The 19,943-nt window shown below is 40.1% G+C and overlaps 1 protein-coding gene across 4 annotated transcripts; it reads right to left on the reverse strand.

Annotated features, from left to right (window-relative positions):
• Nucleotides 1-920: 920 nt before the first annotated feature.
• Nucleotides 921-18,102, reverse strand: elapor2a (endosome-lysosome associated apoptosis and autophagy regulator family member 2a). Of its 4 annotated transcripts, XM_026312200.1 has the most exons (23): nt 18,059-18,082; nt 17,830-17,958; nt 16,374-16,494; nt 14,020-14,209; nt 13,802-13,949; nt 13,150-13,239; nt 12,826-12,931; nt 12,547-12,699; nt 8,436-8,524; nt 8,153-8,333; nt 7,937-8,065; nt 7,386-7,476; nt 7,181-7,283; nt 6,956-7,093; nt 5,560-5,823; nt 5,254-5,427; nt 4,972-5,158; nt 4,695-4,791; nt 4,506-4,607; nt 4,275-4,401; nt 3,636-3,814; nt 1,706-1,874; nt 921-1,616 (listed from the first exon to the last, which is right to left on the reverse strand). In XM_026312200.1, the coding sequence occupies exons 2-23, from the start codon at nt 17,923-17,925 to the stop codon at nt 1,548-1,550; spliced, it is 3,003 nt and encodes a 1,000-aa protein (XP_026167985.1). In that variant the 5' UTR covers nt 17,926-17,958; nt 18,059-18,082; the 3' UTR covers nt 921-1,547. The 4 variants fall into 4 exon arrangements, 3 of the variants coding, with proteins under 3 accessions (XP_026167985.1, XP_033181168.1, XP_026167986.1); XM_033325277.1 differs by lacking the exon at nt 4,275-4,401 and having other exon boundaries at nt 3,719-3,814; nt 17,830-18,102; XM_026312201.1 differs by lacking the exon at nt 921-1,616 and having other exon boundaries at nt 1,713-1,874; nt 3,719-3,814; nt 17,830-18,102.
• Nucleotides 18,103-19,943: the final 1,841 nt, after the last annotated feature.

Genomic DNA, 19,943 nt, shown 5'->3' on the forward strand with positions numbered 1-19,943 from the left:
TCACTTGCCCACCACTAGTAATACTCAACTATTCTGCACTCAACTTGCAGGATATATTAGGAGCTGGCTCATGTTAGGCCTCTGACATATCACTGTTACATGAAGGCAGGCTGCAACTCTACAGTTTTATAAAATTGTTTTGAAAGCAACGAAATTGAAGCTTTTGTAGAGTAAAATTATTTTGGGCCACACGTCAAAAACCTGAGAATATTCACAATAATTTACAGTCGACCCAGAGCATAATTTGCTCCTTTTCACAAATAAAAGCTTGAATTGCAAGTTGAAGGAAAACCTTACACATTACTCCCACAGTTGTAAATATGTAATAGTCTATCGGGTGCTAAACCATTTGTCATCTAGAAATTGACAAATCACAGTCTCAAATTTACGAGTTTTGTTCAGCCCTGAGGAAAGCTCATACAAAATGAGATTTTCAGGCAATAATTCTTAGAATGTGCTCAACAAATCAACATTGATTACACAATGGTGACTTTAAAAGGCAAACAATTAAAAGTGAGTTATATGTAGGTAGGAGAAAATGTCAGTTCAAGCATTGCACCAACACAAATTAACAATTTATCAAATAATAATAATAATAAAAAAAATTAAACCTTAAACTTACAAACATTTGTCGTTTTTTTTTTTTTTTTTTTTTATAAATTGTAATTTGTGTTGGTACAATGTTAGTGCTTTGTCTACAGATTTGACATTTCTGCAAATCATTTTCATGAGCCAAAAACAACCTGCATTTTCTGAAGTGGACTCTTCGTTTCAAGCAACTATTCCACATTAGAATTTTACTGCTTTTAAGCCGATTTATATATTAGACCTATGTGTCCAAGCTCTCTGCAAGATTTAAAAAAAATAAATAAATAAAAACATTTTTAAAAAAAGCTGAAATTAATCAAGCTCCATAGACATATACATAAATACATCATTTATTTAACATACACCGACTGTCAACATCACAACCACATCTGCATGATATGACGTCTTCATGTTCAGTTGGTCGGCAAAACGATTATCATTACAGTGACTTCAACAACGCAAAAGAACAAATAAGTGAGAAGATATAGGCTCTATATGGCCAGAATGTACCAGTCTGCGTAAACATCTATATACTTAGACACACACTAACTATGATGATCCTGATGGCAAAACACACCATGGCTGTCTAAAGAAATATTAGACACTACACAGACTAAAATAAATAGAAACAAAATCATCTCTCACATGTCAAATATGTCTTCACTTACCCTGAGGTCTTACAACAGCCTTTATGACACCAGAATATCACATACATCTGCTTTGCAGCACTATGCTTCGAGTTGGATGGCTCTGTCGTACCAAGCTTTAAGGCCACCATGTTTGTGTGACATCTCTGAACCTGTCTTGAGGTGTATGGTGTGTGTATAGTGTGTATGTACACACAGTTGGTGTTCCAGGTACCAAAGCTCGTAAAGGGGGTGGTTGATTAAAGGGGTCATCCAGTGGAAAGTTTCGAGGATATAGATTTGACCCTCACCTCCACTCGCTTCAGCATCATTCTAGCTCCACACCAATGCTTTCGAATGTGATGAATTTAACTGCACATTTTCATACTTCTCTCCATTTCCCTGAAATCACAGAGAGATTAATTTTGCATTCCAATTTGCAAGTTTTTTTTGTTTTTTTTAAACTGTAAAAGTAATACAGCCAGTCTCACCTTGGATGCTATGGCTTTCAGTTTTCCAAGTAAAGACGGTTTTGTGTAGACAATTTCATCCTCCATGTCTCCCTCATTCTCTCCCTCCATGACAGCACAGCTGTCAGCTCCTGGCATCTCACATTCCTTATTGGCAGACATCACCAACCGGGAGTACTTATACTCCAACCTAGCAAAGACACGACAGAATCAGTACTGTAGGAAAAAACAAGAAAAGAAACCCACAAGGACAGTGACAAAAAAAAATGTGTGTGAAGGAAAAGAAGTGGCAGGATCAAATAATGAGAGGGGGAATAGGTAAGGAAGAAAAGAGATACAGTGGTGTGAAAAAGTGTTAGCCCCCTTCCTGATTTCTTATTTTTATTTTTTGTCACACTTTAATGTTTCAGATCATCAAACAATTTTAAATATTAGTCAAAGATAACACAAGTAAACACATCATGCAGTTTCCAAATGAAGGTTTTTATTATTAAGGGAAAACAAAATCCAAAACTACATTGCCCTGTGTGAGAAAGTGTTTGGCCCCCTGTTAAAACATAACTTAACTGTTGGTTTATCACACCTGACTTCAATTCCTCACACCTGCCACACCTGTTCGCAATCAAGAAATCACTTAAATAGGACCTGCCTGACAAAGTGAAGTAGACCAAACGCTAGACATCATGCCGAGATCCATAGAAATTCAAAAACAAATGAGAAAGAAAGTAATTGAGATCTATCAGTCTGGAAAAGGTTATAAAGCCATTTCTAAAGCTTTGGGACTGCAGCGAAGCACATTATCTACAAATGGCGAAAACATGGAACAGTGGAGAACCTTCCCAGGAGTGGTCGGCCGACCAAAATTACCCCAACAGCGCAGCGACAACTCATCCAAGAGGTCACAAAAGACCCCACAACAACATCCAAAGAACTGCAGGCCTCACTTGCCTAAGTTAAGGTCACTGTTCATGACTCCACCATAAGAAAGAGACTGTGCAAAAATTGTCTGCATGGCAGAGTTCCAAGACAAAAACTGCTGCTGAGCAAAAAGAACAAAGGCTTGTGTCAGTTTTGCCAGAAAACATCTTGATGATCCCCAAGACTTTTGGGTCTGTGGACAGACGAGACAAAAGTTGGAATGTTGTAACTTTTTGGAAGGTGTGTGTCCCATTACATCTGGCATAAAAGTAACACCACATTTCAGAAAAAGAACATCATACCAACAGTAAAATATGGTGGTGGTAGTATGATGGTCTGGGGCTGTTTTGCTGCTTCAAGACCCGGAAGATTGCTGTGATAAATGGAACCATGAATTCTGCTGTCTACCAAAAAATCCTGAAGGAGAATGTCCGGCCATGTGTTCGTGACCTCAAGCTGAAGTGAACTTGGGTTCTGCAGCAGGACAATGATCCAAAACACAGCAAGTCCACCTCTGAATGGCTGAAGGAAAACAAAATGAAGACTTTGGAGTGGCCTAGTCAAAGTCCTCCCTGAATCTGATTGAGATCCTGCGGCATGACCTTAAAAACGTGGTTCTCGAAAACCCTCCAATGTGGCTGAATTACAATTCTGCAAAGACAAGTGGGCCAAAATTCCTCCACAGCTCTGTAACAGACTCATTGCAAGTTATCGCAAACGCTTGATTGCAGTCGTTGCTACTAAGGATGGCCCGACCAGTTATTAGGTTTAGGGGGCAAACACTTTTTCACACAGGGCCATGTAGTTTTGGATTTTGTTTTCCCTTAATAAAAACCTTCATTTTAATACTGCATGATGTGTTTACTTGTGTTATTTTTGACTAATATTTAAATTTGTTTGATGATCTGAAACAAAGTGTGACAAACAGGCAAAAAAATAAATCAGGAAGGGGGCCAACACTTTTTCACACCACTGTAAGGGGGAGAAAGCAAAGGAAGATGAAATAAAGGTAGGAGGGAAGAGGAAAGGGCACCGTTTGTTCTTCTTCCAGAAGTAGCAAGTGAGGGAGACGAGCAGCACTGCAGTGAAGGCTCCTAGTCCTGCACCAAGACGTACCCACAACTCCATACCCTCACATGGCAAGGTTTTCTTTTCAGGCAAGGTGACGCCTCCCATGCACAGCTTCGGTTCAGTCCAAACATAAAGCAGATCCTGAGGATGAAAACACACACACAACATTAGATAAGAATGTGACAGAGCCAGAACTTACACTGAAAACTGCACATACAGTACAAATGGTGCACATGTAGAGTGCAGTCTCTTAAGTATTTGGACAGTGAATTGTTTTTCATTGTTTTGGCTTTAGTCAAGCACAAAGCATTTCAAGTGAGGCAAAGAAAAAAGGTACTCACTTAGAGCTTTAAGTGTTTGCCTTCACGCTGAGTGGACAGTGTTGGAATTATAACCCTTCTTATGCTTGGAAGGTATAAAATGGGCTATAATTTTTACACAGTCCATCGGGTGTAGGCATAAGCACCCTCAAATTAAAGCTGAAAGTCAGCATGTTGTTTAATTTCATGTCCAATGTGCTTTATCTTTTAAGAACCAAAACAAATCAGTGCCAGAGTTTACAGGTAAAACCACACACACGCGCGCACACACACACACACACCTGGTGTCCTCCCTTGCAGACTCCCTCTATCTGATGGTAGTCTTTCTCTGTGCATGTAGGACAGGCCCCTGAGCTCTCCCATAAGAAGTGAAATGTGCAGCCATCACATGTTGCTGCAGGGCACTGACTGTAAGAGCCAAACGCAGACTGTCACTTCCACACCACATCACAGCAGAGATCCAAGCTACATGTTTAACACAGAAATCTGGATAAATGGTGTTTGAGATGTACCTGGGAACTGCAAGCTCGCCTTTAGTGCTCTTCTCAGGGTCACAGCGAAGTGTCACCACTGCACTCCGACCCGATTCACAAGATGAGGTCGCCTCCAAGGACCTTGCCAACAACAAAGCAAGAGATAACCTTAGAGCACCAATGTTTTTTTTTTTTAATTAAAAAAATAATAGAAACATGGGGAGCTACCTGTAGTAGAAGTTGATGTCAGGGACTTTTTTGGAGGTCCAGGGGTACAGCTCTGGTCTTGCCCTTATTCCATCAAGTGTATTCTCTACTGTTGCACCTGGTAATAACATATAAATAGAGGTCGGTTTAGTGTGTACATGGAAAAATAGTGCTCTGCTCTATAACATTTATTCACCATTAACAGGTAAATGTGTAAAGACATTTGAAATATACAGCTCTCTGTACCAAAAATGTATATTAATTAAAAACTGTCAGCGTCTTGTAATTACATACTGACCAAGGAATGTGTTGGCCAGGTTGATGGACTGCGAGGAGAGTGCTGTGTGGAAGCCACGTCCACTAGCTGGGATTACTGTTGATTGACAGATGAATGATTTGACAGAGTTGGCTCCTTCGCCTTTCTCTGTCTGGGTGTCAGTGATGGACAGGTCTGTTACATTATCCGTGCATACTGCCAATTGCTCCTTGAAAAAGAGAGTATAAAACACTGCATTTGTATACACATATTTTTAAAAGAACAGCATTTTCTATGTGTGTATATGCTGTCAGCTCTTCACACCTGTCCTCCACACAGGCTTATATTGAATTGGTGGAAGTACTTAGTTCCTTTAGAGGTAAAACTTGGTCCGTTCATCAGGGTTCCTACAGATCCAAGAAGGCTGAAGTCAAAAGTCAGAGTGACATTTCCTGATGTGTGGGTGAAGTGACAGTCACTGTAACATAAACTGTGATCCTGGAAAAAAAAAAAAAAAAAGCACAAGTACAGCACAAATACAGATGTATGGTTGTGTCTAATATACTGTAATAGGTTTAACCAATATAAATGACAAGAACAGCTTTGATTCCTTTAACATTGTCAACAAACCTTGTCACTCCTGCTGCCTGGTCCACAGGGTCTGCAGGCCTCAGGGCCCGGCGAGGTATGAGAGACAAGCCGTGTGTTACGTGGACACTCTGTACACTGGCTGGTGTGTGTGTCTATATAGTGTCCAGGTGGGCAAGGCACACACGTAGAGCTGGAGGGCTGGGTGCTGAGGGCACAAGCACGACAGCCAGAGGACACCCCATCCACCGCATTACTCACTGAGATGGAGTAGATCCGTGCCACGTCATTGACATAGTGACGTACCTGAAGGGGAGACAGACAAACAACTCCAGAACAAACTACAGTGTGTGCAAGCTGCTAATATAGCAGGTGAAAAAGGTTTTATACAAAAACAAGCCGACTTTGTCCAAATGCTCTGCCACTAAGCCCTGCACGCATTTCTTCTTTATTTGAGCTGTATCGAAAGTTTAGTTATGCCCTCACTTAAATGGCCATATCCCTGGAAAACTGGTAAGCTTCACCACTACTGCCATAAAAAAAAAAAAACAATGTTCATGCATGGCACAGTGGTAAACGTCTTGCGTTGGATTTGTAGATATCAGATGTTATTGTTAAAACTAAACAGAAAGGAGTGTTCAGTGTACCCAGTGTGGAGTGGATTTACAAAGCTGAGTATGATAAAACGGTCAGGAATTTTTTTTCCAGGGACTTAAGATGGTATACCAGGTTTCCTGATCTTATGAAAGGCCCAGTGGCAAACTACTGGTCTGACATCAACAACGCAGCAAGCACACAAACAAATTCAGGGTTAAAACTTCAGGTAAAACTACTCTGTCTTCCTTTTACTAATCACAGTTTTCTGCAGTATTTTGATCAACTTGGTAATGAGCATATTGACCACATAAAAAGTAGCATTGTAAATTTGACATTGCTGCTATAACTGTTATTGTGTTTTATATGATCATCTCACAGCTGAATATCTACAGTGGCTCCCCAACCAGTCCAACCTCATTACGACTCCTTGTGTTCATTGTGATAGTCCAGATAACATGTGAATGTTATCTGAATGTTATCAAAGAAACAGCGATGAGCTGTCTGCAGCTGACAGGAACACATAAGGGTGGGGTGAAGGTGCTGCTATATAAGGCTTGTTTTAGTAGTCACAGGATACACTACCTGTACTGAAACCAATTTTTAGAGACATGAAAAACATGTTCAGTTTTTTGAAATATAGAACAATATTACACATATGAACATGTGCAAAAATATCAACAGGAACATTATTTAGTAACTAAAGAGAAAACATTCCATTACGATTCCTGATACAAAGAAAAGCCAACAATATGATTAGAATAACAGATGATAATATCACACATTTCTGATGTTAATATAGATGGAAGTAGGAAAATCTGTGGAAGTGTGTACTTATACTTACATCTGAAGGTTGGTTAGTCCTTTGGAAAGCCCATGTGTAGGAGACCGAAGCATTCTTCGTCATGATGTGCATGTAGGACTGTCTGGCTTTGGTTCTCTCCCATGACTCTACCACTGTTGTACTTTTTCTGTTTACATCCTAAAAGATTCAATCATCAAATTTCTCCTCCAAGCATACATAGAACAACATGTATTGTAGCAAACATCTGTCAAGAGCTTTTCTCACCATCATGAAGTAGAGCTCACAGTCCGCTGTGCACAAGGTTTCAAATTCAAACGTGATGCGGCCAAACTCTGTCCCTGAACGACTTGACACAGACGTGGGGAGCCTGATGCATGTAAACAGAAAAAAAGAGGATGTAGACTGTCTGAAGAAACAGACAGTTCAGCAACAGTGATGGAGACAAAATGCATAACATGGCCGCACTTACTTGAATCCGGGAATGTGAATGTTGAGGATGAGGTAATCATTATCTGAGCTTCCTGCTCCACTCTGTATGTGATCACCTGCCATCTCCCAGCCTTAAGAACAGGACGAACACGCCGACTGGTTTAACGCTCATCAGTCCAAGTGAAACCAATTGTTCAATAAGCACATGCAGAACTACACTCTTGCTCGCTGCTCCTCTCATTCTACCACCACATACGCTACCAATTAACTTCAAACAAAGACTAGAAACAAGGATAAAAAACAAATCCATACCATACTATGCTACAAATCCTGATGTTTAAAAACCACAAACTGTGGCTTTACAAGGGAAAAACATATTTTGTAGTGCCAAGTAAATAGATGTAATGTTTTAAATAAATTACTTCAATGGAGTTGAATAATTTTGGTTAGCTTTGGACAGTTTTCCTGTGCTAAGCTAACTGGCTGCTGACAGTAGCTTCATATAGACATGAGAGTCTCAAAAAAGCAAATAAGTATGAATAAAAGAGTCACACAAGACCAGAAGAGATCATCTTGCTAAAACAAACTCACCATTCATACTGTCACATTTGGAGTTGCCCACATTGAAACAGGAGGTCTTCATGTTTGCTGGAAGAATATTCCACCATTTAAACTCATAACCCAAGGTTGGCTCAGTGCCTGCTGGACACTGCTTACATGCTGGTGGATGGGCACAATGAAAAACACAATTAGGAGGAAAAAAAACTCAAGTACGTAAAGAAAATGGATACAAGATGGCGCCAATACGTTTCATCCCATCAGAAAAGGTTCCAGGTGGGCAGGGTGAGCAGGTAGCCATGTCATTGTTGTAGAAACCGGGGTTACAGGGTGGGCAGGGCTCTCGTTCTCCACTTGGAGGAAACGTCTCTGCTCCAGGCACCCCCTCCAGGCAAATCTTAGGCTCAATCCACTTATATATGACCTGTGTCTAAAATTGCAGAAAAGAAGGTGATAGAATAGAACAGAAGCTGTGGTTGCAGAATAAAACTCCTTAGCATGTTGTGTTTAAGGGTGGCCTTGTTTCTCTCACCTTGCCTTCGTGGTCACATGCTGTGTGGATCTGGAAATAGTCCTTCTTGGAACATGGAGGTCTATCCTTACACACAGCTGATGCCTCAGCTTAGAAAAGTGGTGATGAGGGAAAATAAAACCACATTAGGTAAAAGAAAATTAAGTAACTTTTGCTTAAAAGTGCAGCTGCAGAAACCAGAATCCAACAAATACTATAGTGATGTCAGACTCTGTAGTTTTCTCTGGACCCCTCCCCAATCTGACCAGCGATGACATGTTTAGCCGCATGTCGTCGTTCCGTCGCTGGCTGTCTAGGTGGTGTCCAGCAAACGATGTGGGCTTCATAGACAATTGGGCCACTTTCTGGGGAAAACCTGGTCTGATAGCGAGAGACGGCATCCATCCCACTTTGAATGGTGCAGCTCTCATCTCTAGGAATTTGGCCGAGTTTATTAGCCGACCTAAAGCCTGACAATCCAGGGTGGGGACCGGGGCGCAGAGACTCAGTCTAAAACGCTTCTCTGCAGTTTCCTTAGAGCCGCCGCCCCCTTCAAACCACATAGAGACTGTGTCTGCCCCTCGAACATATAAATCAAATAAATCAGAAGTTAACAGAAGAGGAGTCATTCATAAAAACTTAATAAAAATTAAGACCACTCCTCTTATTGAACAGAAAAACAGAACTGTCAAATGTGGACTATTAAATATTAGGTTTCTTTCATCTAAATCTCTGTTAGTAAATGATTTGATAACTGATCACCAAATTGACTTTCTGTCTCACTGAAACCTGGTTACAGCAGGATGAATATGTCAGTCTGAATGAATCAACCCCCCTCAGTCATAAAAATTATCATGTTCCTCGAAGCACAGGTCGAGGTGGAGGAGTAGCTACAATCTTCCACTCAAACTTATTATTAAACTTTCATCCTCAGAACAATTTTAACTCATTTGAGAGCCTCACTCTTAGTCTCTCACATACAAACTGGAAAACACAAAAACCAGTTCTACTTGTCATTGTGTACCGTCCACCTGTCCCTTACTCAGTTTTTAACTGAATTCCCTGACTTTCTGTCTGATTTAGTGCTTAGATCAGATAAAGTCATTATAGTGGGAGATTTTAACATTCATGTAGATAATGAAAATAACAGCCTCAGCATTGCATTCAATTCTATATTAGATTCAATTGGTTTCATTCAAAATGTTAATAAACCCACCCACTGTTTCAATCACACCCTTGATCTTGTTCTGACCTATGGCATCGAAATTGAACATCTAATAGTTTTTCCCCCAAATCCTGTTTTGTCAGAACATTCTTTAATAACTTTTGAATTTAAAATGATGGATCATGCAGCGTTTGGAAGAAAATTCCACTACAGCAGATGTTTATCCGACAACGCTGTTAATAAATTTAAGAAAATGATTCCATCTTTATTTACGTCTATGCCAAGTATAAACATAGTGGAGGGCAGCTGCTTCAGTCCCACTCCCTACCAAATTGATCATGTTGTTGACAGCGCTGTAACCTCACTGCGTGAAACGCTTGATTCTGTAGCCCCTCTGAAAAAGAAGTTAGTGAATCAGAGAAGACTAGCCCCATGGTATAATTTACATATTCGTACCTTAAAGCAGGCATCACGAAGGCTGGAAAGGAAGTGGCATTCCACAAACTTAGAGGAAATTTTTCTAGCCTGGAAAAACAGTCAACTAACATATAAAAAAGCTCTCCGTAAAGCCAGAACTGCATACTATTCATCACTAATAGAGGAAAATAAGAACAATCCCAGGTTTCTTTTCAGCACTGTAGCCAGGCTGACAAAAAGTCACAGCTCTGTTGAGCCCAGTGTTCCCTTAGCTCTCAGCAGTGATGAATTTAGGAGTTTCTTTACAAATAAAATCACAACTATTAGAGATAAAATTCAGCAGATGCTTCCTATACCTGCAATAAATGAATCTTCTACTACAGTAGCTCTTGAATCATCTGTAGGACCTCAGTTATGTTTAGACTGCTTCTCTCCCATAGATCTCTCTGAATTTACATCAGTAGTTGCTTCATCGAAATCATCAACGTGTCTCTTAGACCCCATCCCGACTAGACTGTTTAAAGGCACCCTGCCATTAATGAACTCATCTTTATTGGACTTGGTAAATTTATCTCTAGTATCAGGCTACGTACCACAGGCCTTTAAGACTGCAGTAATCAAACCTTTACTCAAAAAGCCTAGTCTTGATCCAGGAGTCTTGGCTAATTATAGACCAATATCCAACCTGCCATTTATTTCTAAAATCCTAGAAAAAGCTGTTGCTAAGCAGCTATCAGACCACTTACACAGGAATGAACTATTTGAAGATTTTCAATCAGGATTTAGAGCACATCATAGTACAGAAACAGCACTGTTGAAAGTTACCAACGATCTTCTCTTAGTCTCAGATAATGGACTCAGTTATATCTATCTATTAAACCTGTTAACACAAACCAGTTAACCAGACTTCAAGCCTCTCTAACTGACATAAAGGCCTGGATGACCAGTAACTTTTTACTTTTAAACTCGGAGAAAACAGAAGTCATTATATTTGGGCCAAAAAATCTCAGAAATAGCTTTTCTCAAATTATAGCTACTCTAGATGGCATAACCCTGGCCTCCAGCACTACTGTAAAAAACCTTGGAGTTATTTTTGACCATGACATGTCCTTTAACTCACACATAAAACAAATCTCTAGAACTGCATTCTTTCACCTGCGCAACATTTCCAAAATTAGGAACATCCTGTCTCAAAATGATGCAGAAAAACTAGTCCATGCATTTGTTACCTCAAGGCTAGATTACTGTAAGTCATTACTATCTGGATGTCCCAATATCTCCATAAAATGCCTCCAATTAATCCAGAATGCCGCAGCCAGAGTCCTGACAGGAACTAGCAAGAGAGATCATATTTCTCCTATATTGGCTTCTCTTCATTGGCTCCCTGTAAAATATAGAATAGAATTTAAAATCCTTCTTCTCACATACAAGTCCCTTCATAATCAAGCTCCTTCATACCTTAAAGACTTCATAGTACCATATTATCCCAATAGACCACTTCGCTCTCAGAGTGCAGGTCTACTTGTGGTTCCAAGAGTTTCCAAAAGCAGAATGGGAGGCAGAGCCTTTAGTTATCAAGCTCCTCTCCTATGGAACCAGCTCCCAGCCTGGGTTCAGGAGGCAGACACTCTCTATACTTTTAAGGCTAGACTTAAAACCTTCCTCTTTGACAAAGCATATAGTTAGGGCTGGCTTCAGGCAACCCTGAACCATCCCTTAGTTATGCTGCTATAGGCCTAGACTGCCTGAGGACCATCGGTGCACTGAGCTCCCCTACCCTAACCCCCCCCCCCCCTTTCCCTTCCCCTCCCCTCTCTTCTCTCCTCCCACCTCATGTATATTCCACCATTGAATCTTACTAACCTTGTGCTCTCTCTCTCCCCTAGTTTGTGCTCTCTCTGTTCTCTCTGTACCTTCTGCAGGTGTCCCTGGTCCTGGAGCTGTATATTTCTGATGTGCAGTTACTGGTCCCACCAACCTGCAGTGTCTATTTGTTGTTTATTGTTGCTGTTCTTTTCTCTCTGCTCTATCCACTCACCCCAACCGGTCGAGGCAGATGGCCGCCCAAACTGAGCCCGGTTCTGCTGGAGGTTTTTTCTTCCGTTAAAGGGAGTTTTTCCTCTCCACTGTCGCCAAGTGCTTGCTCATAGGGAATTGTTGGGTTTTTAGTTTTAGTTTTTGTAAAGTGCCTTGAGATGATTTGTATTGTGATTTGGCGCTATACAAATAAAATTGAATTGAATTGTATAAAATTAATTCTCATAAACAGGATATTAGAAAATAATGTTATAAGTAATATAGGAGCTTTATAAAAACACAAGACCATACACCATCTGCTAAAACTTTTGACTCCCTTGCAATCATACAGTCCTTCCATACAGAGCTAACAGGAGTGCTTCTTTCTCTGAAGTTTGACTAAAGTAGCTGAAAGTAGGTCACACTCACCTACGTGCTTGTGTGAGCGACACACACAAGGCTGTGTAATTTGATTTTTTTTTTTTTTTAAATGTGAAATGCTGAATATGGGCACATCTTGTTTTGTGTTCTTACCCGCATACTGACTGGTGGTGTTACAGGGGGTGCAGGAGCTGGCACCGTGGCCAGAGTAGGTGTCCCGGGGACATGGTTCACACATGGAGGAGCCTGGGGCTCGACTGAACATCCCAGGCTTACATGGGAAACACTCTGATGTATAGGCAACTCCTGTTAAGAGGAAAGGACACAGCATGAAACACAGAATGAAAAGTAAAGTAAATATTTAATTACTGTAATGCTTTATCATATATTAGAGAAGGAGGTGGGGAGAAAAGAGAAAAATATGTTGCTAACCTTCTATTTGGATATTTTTCAGCAAAACAGGCTTCACCACTTTGGTCCCCATCAGGACCCCACCAGTCCTCCAGTAGAGGATGTTGGTGCCTGACTTCAGGTTGACCTACAATACACACAATTTCATGTATCATGTGAGATGAACCCTTTCCAACATCAGCTAATCTCATTTTATTTTTGTGTCTGGAAAAATACTGGAGACAACAATAAGAGATATCATCCTCTTTCTGTGTACTAGCATATTTCCTGCTTGTATCTGCCCATTTCTTGCAGGTCAGCCAACATATTTTTTTGACAAAGGCCAAGGCAGTGTGCAGCACCCACCGTATGAGTCGCCCATTCACCATGATTGGTGAGTTTCAGCCACTTTGCATCAGCAAACTGGTCCATCTCCTGACACTGGTCATTCTGGATCTAAACACACACATATGATCCCCTAAGGTGGTACGTTGCATACTGAAGTTACTTTTGATTTATGCAATTCAGACTGTATTAGCCTAAACAGGCCTTACAGCCCTTAGCTCTGTCTTAACCAGTCTGTCTAATCCAACAATGAATTATTTAACAAGTACTGATTGGTTCTTACCTAGTGCTTAAATACAATCCTCTTTTAGACAGACAATAGTCATTTGAGGCAAATTGCTGTTTCTTTTACTCTAAAAAAATAAATAAATAGCATCACGTTTAGTCGAAATATATAATCAGTTGTCTGATTGATGCACTTAATTAAAGTGATTATGATTTGGAGATTTAGAATGTTTTCCATTAGCATCAATATTGTGCCCATTATATTTGAGAGCATTTAATTAATTAATACATTTTTTATTGTTTGAGGTCTCTAACAAAGGAAAATTTAAAGCTTAGCCGAAACAAACTTCCCTAGTAGTGTATATGTAAACACACTTAGTATTTGCTTAAACATATAGATTGACATTGACAATCAATGACGCAAAACAGATAAAAGAGCGAATCTCACAAAAAACTCAAACAGCAGGTTGTTGTCTAGATACTGGTACTCAAAGCTGACAAAGCCCTGTTTCTTCAGATGGACAGCATAGATGAGAGAGACTGTGCATTCATCCCTGTTGGACTCCAGATAGTTTCCTTGAGGCACCCAAGAAGAACTGCAAAGGAAAAGACTAAACTTAATTCCAGCTTTTCGGGTTTGTTTTTTTTTTAACGTTATTCACACACCTGTTACAGGCGATCCGATCAGCTCCGTGGGGACCGTTTTCCAGCGAGGTTGCCAAGCTACTGAATCCAGCAGGCATGGAATCCCATTGGTCAAAACGGATGCCGCTGCCGAGAGAGTAGCTTCCTGCTGCACATTGGGTACACTCCTGAGCTGACATCTCCAGAAACTCTCCAGCCTTGCATGAAAAGGCTGGGGGACACAGCAAAAGCGAGACCGAGGCATTGGAAAAAGAATAATACATCTCCCAAAGCTCTTCACATTCTGTCTCAAAAATCATGTTTACAAGATGAATTGAAACAGATTAAAGATGACAGAACTGGTCATAGAAATCACTGCTGCATTCAGCAGATCATGACCACAGTGACTGTAGAACTTAATCCTTACATCCTGTTACACACCGAGCCTGTCCCTGCACTCGCTCCACAGAGCTTAATGTCCTGGGCCTGTCAATGTGTGAACACAATCAACTTCTCCTCATACCTGAACTGGTTAAACGCTTTTGTGATGCCTCCATGCTTCAAAGCAACTAATAAAAAATTTTTAAAAACTGTGTGGTGTGCACACTATGTGAAGATAAGGTGTATTAATGTGCACAGCAGTGTTTGTAGGAGTGATAAGGCTTGTCTTCCTGGCAACAGTGGCATTTTTGGGAATGATAAAATAAAAACATGGTGACACTTGAGTTAGTTAACTTGGCTTCCTGCATGTATTATAGTACAACTGATGACATCAAATAGAATATGTAAAACAGGTGCCTGGTGTTCTCCCAGTGAACTTTGTAGGAGTCTCAACAAGGTAAAAGGAAACAGAAAAATGTTTGAATAAAAAAAGGTGATAAAAGTTTTCATGCCCTTGCAGAGTGGGAAATGTTTCACATTTTCAGGAGTATGCAACAGCAATAAGCATTGTGGAAGATATACTCAATTTTCTAAAGGTAAATAAAGAATGGTATTTGATTATTGTATTTTATGAAGTTTTTAATTCATATGTTTGTTATTTAGATGTGTATTTGGAATTTGTGATCAGGGGGGCCCCTAAAGACAATATGACTACACAGACCTATACCAAAACATAATGACAGTGGCAGACAGATATCACAAAACACTGAAATTCCAGTCCATATATAAAAATAGACATACAATATCTTTGCATTGAGGTTAAGTACAATAAACTGTGTTTTCATTATTAGGCCTGCTATCCACTACCTTCTATTTTATTTACTTCAGTGATTCCATATGTTCAGTGCTTGCAGTAATGGAGCAGATATCACTGCTTTTAAACAAAAAAAGCTCCCTGTAATAAACAACTCAAGACAAAAAAATTTTCTAAAAATAAAAATGTAGTGACCATGTTCCACTCATCCTGAAACACAGCTGCTTTATTTCACTGCAGTGTGTGCAGCAGCTTATCTTCATTTAGGTTTATACAACTACAGTAAAATTACAGTGTCACAGCAGATGGTTTAAATTATTAACGTGCATAAATTGAACACAGCTCCTTCCTCAAAATAGAGACATACGTATCAATCTTGTTGCTGCTTGACAACGACAACAATTTTAAGAAGAAAGAAGTTATATTTTACATTTGTTTGGTCAGCAAGAGACAGTGTGTCAAAATTAAGGCTTCCAGCCAAAACTGTGAGAGTTGTCAATGCTGTGACGCTGAAGGGGGTGGTAGCTGAGCTCTGGCAGGTCGCACTGTGGACATCAGGAGGCAGAGCTTAGCTGTGGGGGCCTCCGGCCGAATTTAACCCCTGAAAATATCGAGGTTAACAAATAGCAGCTTTCCATTAACATCCTGAAACACCAATGCAAGTTATTCACCACAGGCACCTGTTCCTTTCTGGCCACACGACTATCACCAATTTCAGCACTGACAATCTCGCCCAACAGCGCAGGGCAAACCCATTCTTGGAGGTCTAACAAAGAACACACACCTATAATCACTGTGTGTGCTTTTACACATGTAAAATCTGTGTTTCTGGACCCACAAGGATAAGCTACTTTTCAGTCAGATGGTAGTTAGTACCCCTCTCCCAACAAAAAGAGTTTAACACTCCTCACCATTCACTTAGCAGACCTGTTTCCATGGAAAAACATTAACACAAATACTGTTATAATCACCTACACACATGTGTGGTGTGGATTTTAAAGTGAGCTAGAAGATGTGATTATGGAACATTGTTTTGACTTGAGGTTATTGGCCTGTGGCTGTACTTAGTCTGGAGGATGTCCAAACAGGGTCAGTCAGGTTTTAGTGGTGGACATTCCACACTACTGATAAGATGGTGAAAAACACTCATCAACTTGAACCCTCTCACATACACACATATAGACAGTTCACAGTCACTTACTGCACTCTGTGCCACGTACTGGCTCTGGTAGTCCAGTGCAGGCCCCAGGGCTCTGCGGGATGGCCACTCTCCACCGAGATCCTGTACTGTCACACTCTGTGTATTCGTAGTAGTAGTCCAGCTGTTAATTATATACACACAAACAAAGCATATCTGCATAAGACAACAGTCTTAAACACAAACAATGAGCCAATGTAGGCCAGAGGCAGGTCAGTAAACATCACATCATGAGAAGCCTCCACCCAAATCACAGCCATGAGTCATCTCATTCTGGGTGAGAATGATTTGCATGTCAAAGCACAGTAAATGGATGTAGCTGCTGCATTAGCCACCAAACCTGAAAGTTGGCTAGCTGCTCAGGCCTACAAAAGATGAGCTCCAGTTACGGCGTTATCTCTCAAGCCACAACCACTTGTCTGCTCTGGACAACATACCATCTCCATGGTGATGAAGACGGGGGTGATGGCAGCAATGGGCTGCTGCTAAAACAGGTTCTAAACAGGAATACTTAGCTGGCAATTAGAAGTTTTATTCTGTGGTCTGTAGTGAAAACCATTAGCTTAATGTGAAGCATAGCTTCTCGCCATCACACTGTGAACAGAGGAGGGTGGCCTAATTTCTGACAGTTTACATAATGTTGCTCCTTGAGCCAAACCAGATTTTGACATTAACACACTTGCAAGCTGATTTTCTCTGGGGTCTGCGGGTCTACTAAGAGTTCAGTCACAGTGTCACAAAGACAAAAAAGAATAGGACTGTATTCTGAACTCTGTTCCATGAAAGCCCCATTATCTCGCGACACCCACAAGAGCTGTGGTTAATCCCTGATATGGCAGAATTTCAGTATTCCAACCTCTACTTATAAATGTATTTCATATGATTTAAACTAAGACGTCAGCTGTGATGTTGTCTTCTCAAAGTGCTATATCTATATATAATATATAAAGGCCTCAGACGAGGAGCTGCAGTGATCTGTGCAAGTGTGAAAACAGACTGAGCCAATAACATAGAAGAATGCTGCTCCTCTATATTGAGAGTGTGTGTCCTGCCAGCCTGGAGGTGTTAGGCTAAACCAGGCCAGAAGGAAGGAAAGGCCAGTCCATGCAGGAAACTGATAACAGGCTGAACAACAGTGAGCTGTGAAGTTCAGCATAAACCAGAGCACACGAGGATTAATGCTCTTCCATGCTGTCCCAACTTGTTTTCTTTAAAACCAGAACCAGTTCAAGGTGCATTTTGTTGTCCCACCTGCTGCAAATGATGTCGAGGGTATGGTTTGAAACATCACACCATACCCTGACCCGGAAATGTGTCTTCAATTGTAAACCGTTCTTGATATAGTCTGGATTACCACTTTTCTGTCAGTGCGTCTTCCTAATTGCCACCACGTCTAACAATTTAAGCAGAAGCAGTAAAACAAGATGAAGCCTCACTGATCGACTTTGGCACCTCTCACCTCACTACACTGCCGCTGTCCCCTAGCCCCGTCAATCAGCCGGGACGCGCAGAGGATGAGAGCGCAACTGGCGACGAGCCACACCGAGGACTGCATCGTGGATCATGGACTGAGACAAAGAACACCAGCCTGGATCCAGGAGAAATAAACGTAGCAGACACTTAAACCAGATTAAAGCTTGATCAGATACAAAATACCACCTGTTTCGACAGACTGTTAGCCTCACCACCTGCAATTATCCTCAGACTGTGCGCTCCAGGGCCGCTTCATCTGACTCAAATTGCGCACAATATAAGGGCGAGTCCGGTTGAGGTTTTCAAAGTAAAACTCGCGATGCGTATTTGAGGGTAAAATCGATGCTTTATTAATTAACTTTTTTCCTTGAATTGTGGAATAGTATTTAAAATTAACATATCGGTGTTTATCTTTCTCAATAAAGCTTTAATTTAGCTACAAATCAAACCTTCTGTCGCTTTAATTTGAAGGCTGATTGGTAACACCCTCTGACAGATTTCTGGCTGCATATTCTAACTTGACGCAATGTCATTGTTCCTTTAAAAACCGGCTCTGACGTTTCTCTGACGTTGCTTAGGAAAAATAAAATACTATAATTATTTATTGCTTTAATTACTTAGAAGAAAACATTAGTGCATCTGTGTGACATATGTGTGTGTTGTACTTTTCCCCTCAATATCAATGATATGCATTATTCTGTAAATTTGTCTTTTTAAAAAATGTGATAATGGAATAAATTACCGGTTGTGTTACAGCAGTGTTATAGCTATCATGACACAAGATGAATTCATAGCATTTTTTGGTTTGATGCTCCTTGTAGGTGTGGAAAAAATCTGGGATGTGTCCTTGAGAGAGCTATTTCTGCATCCAATGCAAAATCAAATGTTTAAGACCAAGAACCTTTGTGCACAGATCACAGTGAGAAACCTTGTGTGGTAATTTGTTATCAGTTATACACTGAAAGAAAATGCAAAGGAAAGTTTTACGAGTTTAGAAAGTTGTTCATCAGTATAGATGTTCTAATTAAAAGTGCTATAATTGAAGAGCTTGACAACTTATTTGCTCACCAGCCACTGTGGCTACTGGTTTTCCAAAGTTACTAGCCAACTTCACATTTTCACTGGCTACAGTTTTGTCACTGGGAAATTGATGTGCTTGTTACACTTCACTACTGAAATCCACCCACATATGGCACCTGTTAATGTCAAACCCTGTTTAAGTATGACTCATAGTGACACTGACTGACTATCCATGGTGAGACTACAACACAGGAATACAAATTATGTTGATTTCACATTTTTTTGTTTACTTTGCTGCACTTTTTTATGATATCCAGATCAATAATCACATGATGATCATGGGATAATAGTGATGTGAATATTTTAAAAAGTCAATCATAAATGGTTTTTATTTCAAAGCAATACATTTCTTCCAATGTCTTTGCAGTTTTTCACCCATATCTGTAATTTCTATTAAGATGTGTCTTTACAATATAAGACAGAAAAATAATAATAAATAATGCCTTTTTGCTTTTTCTTAAAGTTCTAAGTAATGACATAAATTTGTTTTAAAGATACTATAAGGAAACACTGAGCTTTGGATAAAATACCACTGAAAAACAATAAGGGTTGTTTTTGACCCATTTTGCACATTAACAAGTGTGCGATAGCTGCATATCAGATGGTCAAATCCTACCTGTTGTGGTGCACATAAATGGCCGCTAGAGGGAAGAAAAGCCCTCAAAAGTTTCATCATTATTCCAATTTGATACTGAGTTTTACCTTTTCTGTCTATAATATTCAGTTTGGATTTTGTACTTTCATGCCTAAATGGAATAATTTGTGTAGACTGTGAAACTCAGGCCTAGTGCATCCAGTTTGTTCAGGGGCACAGTCCACAGCAAACTGTCCTAATTCAATAGTAGAATAGAATAGTTGTCACTGATCACAATATATCTGTTTGGGATTTTCTATTTTCAATGAATACTTTCTTTGAATAACTGTAATTATTACAAACTATTGCCAAGCTTGCCCTACAAATGCCTTGTTTACATTCAATGAATAGGCATATAATAATGCATATAATAGGGATAACACCCA

This window comes from Mastacembelus armatus, chromosome 6 (genome assembly GCF_900324485.2).
Source record: "Mastacembelus armatus chromosome 6, fMasArm1.2, whole genome shotgun sequence".
In the NCBI taxonomy this organism is placed as follows: Eukaryota; Metazoa; Chordata; class Actinopteri; order Synbranchiformes; family Mastacembelidae; genus Mastacembelus; species Mastacembelus armatus.

What these genes read in the sequence shown, in the direction of transcription:
- elapor2a (XM_026312200.1), bottom strand. Translation starts at nt 17,925, where the DNA reads ATGCAGTCCTCGGTGTGGCTCGTCGCCAGTTGCGCTCTCATCCTCTGC. An exon ending in GAAAAATATCCAAATAGAAG is followed by an intron (nt 12,700 to 12,825) that starts GTTAGCAACATA and finishes TCCTCTTAACAG; the next exon opens with GAGTTGCCTATACATCAGAG. An exon ending in CTTTTCTGATGGGATGAAAC is followed by an intron (nt 8,066 to 8,152) that starts GTATTGGCGCCA and finishes CCCATCCACCAG; the next exon opens with CATGTAAGCAGTGTCCAGCA.